Here is a 6,203-nt window from a genome sequence, read left to right on the forward strand (position 1 = left end):
TTATTTATATATAATAAAAATATTTTTTATTTATCAATAATGAATTGATTTCACATAACAAAGGTTCTTCTAATTGAAGAATGAACATTTTGAAATCATAAGTTGATAATTATAAAATAACAGGTTTGACATTCCAAAAATCAATTTTTAAAGCCTCTATATTAAATTATTATTAATGCTGCCAAAAAGCAAGACTAAAATTTGGGCACTATTATTCCAAATATGTAATGTACCATAGATATCATAGTACAATGAACAGTAACTATCTAGGAGTCACACATAAAAATATTTACTTATATACCTTCATCATCAGTATTGAGTTTGGTTTCCAGTTCTGCAATCTTGTGTCTTATTTTAAGCACTGAGAGTTGCACTATATCGCTATTACTGAACACATTTAGTTGATTATGATTCAATTAAAAATAATATGAAAAGAATAACACATGGTAACTCACTACTTCAGAAACACCATACTATGAAATATCACTCACTGATGGTCTGGTCGAGAACAAGGAATCAAGAAAAAAACACAGGCTTCTGATAACCTGGGTCCAGAAGGACACTCAAATGCACTAAAGCTCAAAGCTCTCCATGTAACCACTTAACACTCTTTATTCTTAAAGTTGACCCCAAAAAGTCTGACAGTTTTTGGTTATCTGCTTTCTCAAAGCCCAACAAATGAGCTGCAAATTACTATAGAAAGAATAGCTAGGACAACAGGTAACAACTGGCAACCTGATATAAACAGAAAAAAAGCAGCACTAAAAAAAAAATACATACGTAACACTACAGAGATAATCCATTTAGGACATCAATAAGCATAGTAGTTCTCAAAATATAATAGAATCATTTATTCAGTACATATTTTTGAATGCCTATTATGTTAGAGGCATTGTGATAAGTGCTGAAGATATACCCAAATAAGAAGAGCAATATGCAGCAGCCAACTTCCACTGAATGTTTATCACAAGCCAATGCTGAGTGTTACAAACATTTCATTTAGTCCTGGTAACAACCACATGATGTGTGAGATAAACATTTCTACTACAGTCTTAGATTTGAGAATACAGCAGCTTAGAGGTTCATTAACTTGCCCAAGATCATGTAGTTGCTGAGTGAAGAGTGCTGGGATTTGAATTTGTACAGGATTCCTCTAAAGTACTGGTACCTATACTCTACTGTTTCAGGGACTACAGAACCTGTCCTCAGAGGGCTTACAGCTTATTGTCAGACCAAGAATTGACTGAGCAACTAAAAGAGTGTGTTTGGACCTGTTAACAGTGGAAAGCAAAGGAAGCTATAAAGACCACTGCTTCCACACAGGCGGGTCTACCCTCCTGTGGCCTACTGGTGGGGACAGGGGAACCTTAAAAAACAAAACAAAACAAAAACTGCTTAAAATGTTCCAAAGTTTTAGTAAGAATGCTTATATGGAGAATTTTAAGAAGTATATATATAGGAGGGGCTTCATTTTTACAAAATGTCACCAATTCTTAAGTGCTTCTAAAGGGATGAACGGAGCAGGCAATGGCACCCCACTCCAGTACTCTTGCTTGGAAAATCCCATGGACGGAGGAGCCTGGTAGGCTGCAGTCCGTGGGGTCGCTAACAGTCAGACACGACTGAGCAACTTCACTTTCACCTTTTACTTTCATGCGTTGGAGAAAGAAATGGCAACCCACTCCAGTATTCTTGCCTGGAGAATTCCAGGGATGAGGGAGCCTGGTGGGCTGCCATCTATGGGGTCGCACAGAGTCGCACACGACTGAAGCGACTTAGCAGCAGCAAAGGGATAAAACAGCAGTATAATAACTGAACAAAATGTCTGGCAATTGAAACAGAAAACCTGAACCTACTGGAACATCAAAAGTGCACACACACATTTTAGCATTAGAGCATATGCACATAGTACACTCCATTTGACTTGATCTTGAAGGCAGTTCAAAACCTGCCTCTTTGTAACACCAAATGTACCAGGTCAATGAATCTATACTGCTTTCAGATGTCACCAGCTCTGCCCGGATATCAGTGACCCTGCAGCTGTCACATCGGCCTCAGGGGCTTCGACCTTGAGCCCTGAACCCCCCCACCCGCCAGACACCGGCCTTCGCGTTGGCGGCGTGGCCGTGACCCCCACACCCGGCGGGAGTGCGCGCTGGTCCCCAACTCACTTCAGGTGCATTTCTTCCTGTAACTCCAATTTAAGACGGTCGGTGCTCACATAGTTGAAGTTGTCGCCTCTTCCTTCCAACATACCGTCAGTTCAGAGGCCACCCACGCCCTCCCCTCACACAGCTGACACTAGACCTGAGGGGACACTCAGAAGCCGGGTGAGGGGAAGATCTCACAGCCGTTGTCGGGGGAACGGCCTCGCTCTCGGCCAGGCTCCTTGTAACGTCACAGGGCGGCGCCGTCAGGCTGGGTCTCTCAGTGGTTCACAGGTGTTAGAGGGCCAGTACTGGAAGTTTCGAATTGAATTGTTTAAACAGAACGTGATGTAGTGGCATGTTAGACGGATAGGGTGTTTAGTGTCCAAAAGAACAATCCTGGGTTGTGGGCCAAAGATAACTGGCAGCATTGTGAGGCATCAATTCAATTAAATACAATTGAAGGCTTATTTTGTACAAAGTGATGTGTAAGATACCAAGTATGTGCACTGGCTTCAAAGAATCTAGTTTAACTGAAAAGTGCAAAAGAACTCTCCTCACAGGATGTCAATATCACATGGTATGGCAAATTTAGTACTCCTAACTTCTGTGCCCAACCTGAGGCAGGTTGTGGGGAGCGAGGTGCTGGTCACCTCTCAGACACTCACCAGTGTCTGTTCTGTCTTGGTGGCTCCCCTTCTGGTCCTTAGCCACTGTTCTTAGTTCTCTCATAGACTGGGGAGGTGGGGTGAGAGTGAGCTGGATGTTAGAGAGATCGTCACATATTTTCCCAAATCTGATTCACACATAAATCACAGCTTTTGAAATGTCAAAATCTAAGAACTGATGGGTTTATTCTCTAGTTTGTCTATAGAACTCCTGCTCCTTTGGGTCAGGAGAGTCAGAAATGCTCTCTGCCTCTAATGCTGCTTCCAGCATCACTACACGCTTCCATCTTCATGTAAAAACCCACTCCTCTGATACGCCATCTTGGGTGTGACACCATCCACTTTTCCCCTTGCTTCACCCAGACTTACTAGTCACAACCTGTCTACTGACTGACTAAAAAGGTAATCCTTCCACTGTCAATCTTTCTTCACCCTTCAGTTTGCAACTCCCAGCACTTTAATTTCCACCCCACTTCCACAGTTACAGACTGAATACTGTCATCAGTGTGGTTTTAGTTCAAAAGCCTTAATTTAAAAACTGCTGTTGATCTGAAACAGCAACCCACAAACAAGTGAACAGAGTAGAATGAAGTGAAAGGGACAAGTAGGTTTCTGTTGCTGACCTGTGCTCTAAGGTAATTTTTTAAACTCCAGGCTCCATTAATTGTCATTCCATTTCTTAAATAAGGCAGAGACTGACTGAAGGCTATTTACTAATTCGACTTTATTTCCATTTCAACTAGAACATTATCCTTGGCCCTAGGAAAAGGCTCTGATTCTGTGTTCCTGAAATACAAGCCCATGAATACATCTGAGGCCAAGTAAATCAAAGACAGTTTATTCACAAAGTGCACTCTTTAGCTTCAAATAAAGTCTAATAAAGTAAATAGCAATTGGAGATTCAGAAATATCAGAAAGGACTATAGTATGAAAACCAATGCCAAATTTTTTAAAATCAAGAAACAAAAGTAAAATGCCATTAGCTATTTTTATAACATGTTTGTAGCTTACAGGTCTGTGAATATCCTGTCTTCTGCCAAAGTGGACACCATTATGCCATTCACGATGGATAAATGCCTAAAGTCTTCACATTCTTTACCTGAATTATGAATAAAATCTTTCTAATAATTTAATTCATTGGCTTTTTGGTATATACAATTTTAACGACTGAATCCCAAAATAAAAATTATTTACCGTACATTAACTCAACTGTTTATATTTTAGTTTTCACTAAATTTTAGCCTTTTGGAAAAACTTACAGTAGAAGTGATTACATTTCTGTCCAACTGAACTGATAATAATCACTTTGTATTGTTACAATACCAACCACAGTCCAAAATTTCCTAGGCTCCTAATAGATCAGTAACAGTATAAATCTAGAAGACTTAATTCTAGAAGACTTAAAAATCTGTTTGTAATCATTTAAAATCAAAAAGACTGTCCCATTTACTAACAAAGAGATAAACTACCAAATAATTTTTATAGAAACTCATTTTAATTTTCATGATTAGTCTATTCCTTGTTTTGAAAAAGTCTTTTAAATGTTATGCAAGAATTCTTTTCATTTAGGATCACAGTTTTTGTTTAGCTTACATACTGACAATTCTGACAAGCACCCTAAAAAAAAGTCCACAATTAGTGCAAAAAGAGGAAACAACATTTTAAGTCATTCCTTCCCAGTACACATAGAACTAAGGTTACTAAGTGCCAATTTTATGTATATGTGAATATAATATAATGATTTCCTACTTCACTTTCTGAAAGACAGCAAATACAAAAATAGTTTAACATTAGGTTTAATGAGGTTTACAGCACATCTATTATTAGTCTTATTTTAACTGCAAAAATATTTTAGCCACATTTAGAAAAAAATAAATTCACAGAGAATGTTAACTATATTTCTAAAGATCAGATGCAAGAATACTGATTCTTTTCCACAGAAGTAGAATATATGACATAAAGCTTATGAAATAGTCACTTTGTAGGAATGAATACATTTTAAAAATCCTGGTTAACCTGTGAGGATTATCACATTAGCCTATTTAACAAAACTGCATCCGTCTATAAGGCTTTGGTATAGGCAATGCATAGCACTTCCATCACTTATCTTTCTTCTTTGCCCCGTTCTTCTCTGGCCCCTCTTTCTGCTCATCTTTCTCCCCTTTCAGGTTTGCACTTGCTCCTCCTCCTGGATTTTCCCCCTTAGAATTATCAATGATTTTATAGTCCTCAAGCAGTGTGTGTCCTGTTTGTTTTGCAGTTTTCTTCACCATTGCTTTGATGCCAATGTTGTCAATATTATAGGCAGTTACACCAACATTGATGGCAGAATCTACTGCGTTGTGTGTAGCTTCTCCTGCAGTATGCCCATATCTTTAAAAGAAAGATTAGAGAAAGCACAACAAAATTACAAATACAAATCAAAGTTTTCTGAATTTTAGTGTTAAATAGCTCACATGATTAGTATGTTATCCTTAGAAGCAAAATCAAAGATTATGTTTCAATTTAATGAATAATGTAAAACACAGTAAAGAATAAAATCACACTGTGCACACACTCTTATTTTCTCCTTCAGTAAAAATACTACGAAAATAAACTGAGGCTGAGATTAATGCAATGAAGACTGTTTATGCTGAGTGTAAATTTTAATAAAGGTTGTTAATCAGTCATTATTTCCTGTTTTGTCTCTTTCTGGAAATATGAGAGAATTTTAACTGAAACAACTATCAGTTCAGTCGCTCAGTCGTGTCCGACTCTTTGCGACCGCATGAATCGCAGCTCGCCAGGCCTCCCTGTCCATCACCAACTCCCGGAGTTTACCCAAACTCATGTCCATCGAGTCAGTGATGCCATCCAGCCATCTCATCCTCTGCCGTCCCCTTCTCCTACTGCCCCCAATCCCTCCCAGCATCAGAGTCTTTCCCAATGAGTCAACTCTTTGCATGAGGTGGCCAAAGTACTGGAGTTTCAGCTTTAGCATCATTCCTTCCAAAGAAATCCCAGGGCTGATCTCCTTTAGAATGGACTGGTTGGATCTCCTTGCAGTCCAAGGGACTCTCAAGAGTCTTCTCCAACACCACAGTTCAAAAGCATCAATTCTTCAGTGTTCAGCTTTCTTTACGGTCCAATTCTCACATCCATACATGACCACAGGAAAAACCATAGCCTTGACTAGACGGACTTTGTTGGCAAAGTAATGTCTCTGCTTTTGAATAAGCTATCTGGGTTGGTCATAACTTTTCTTCCAAGGAGTCTTTTAATTTCATGGCTACAATCACCATCTGCAGTGATTTTGGAGCCCAAAAAAATAAAGTCTGACACTGTTTCCCCATCTATCTGCCATGAAGTAATGGGACCAGATGCCATGATCTTCATTTTCTGTGTTGAG

General features: G+C 39.0%; 1 protein-coding gene across 2 annotated transcripts in view; it reads right to left on the bottom strand.

The window, feature by feature from the left end:
* Positions 1-3,522: 3,522 nt before the first annotated feature.
* Positions 3,523-6,203, bottom strand: part of SPG20 (spastic paraplegia 20 (Troyer syndrome)) — a 22,435-nt gene continuing 19,754 nt past the window's right edge. For both annotated transcript variants that reach the window (XM_010835613.1, XM_010835615.1), the window contains one exon: positions 3,523-5,188. In XM_010835613.1, the coding sequence (XP_010833915.1) occupies positions 4,915-5,188 (274 nt within the window). In that variant the 3' untranslated portion in view covers positions 3,523-4,914. The remainder of the gene's footprint in view (positions 5,189-6,203) is intronic.

This window comes from Bison bison, unplaced genomic scaffold (genome assembly GCF_000754665.1).
Source record: "Bison bison bison isolate TAMUID 2011002044 unplaced genomic scaffold, Bison_UMD1.0 scf7180017864048, whole genome shotgun sequence".
In the NCBI taxonomy this organism is placed as follows: domain Eukaryota; kingdom Metazoa; phylum Chordata; class Mammalia; order Artiodactyla; family Bovidae; genus Bison; species Bison bison.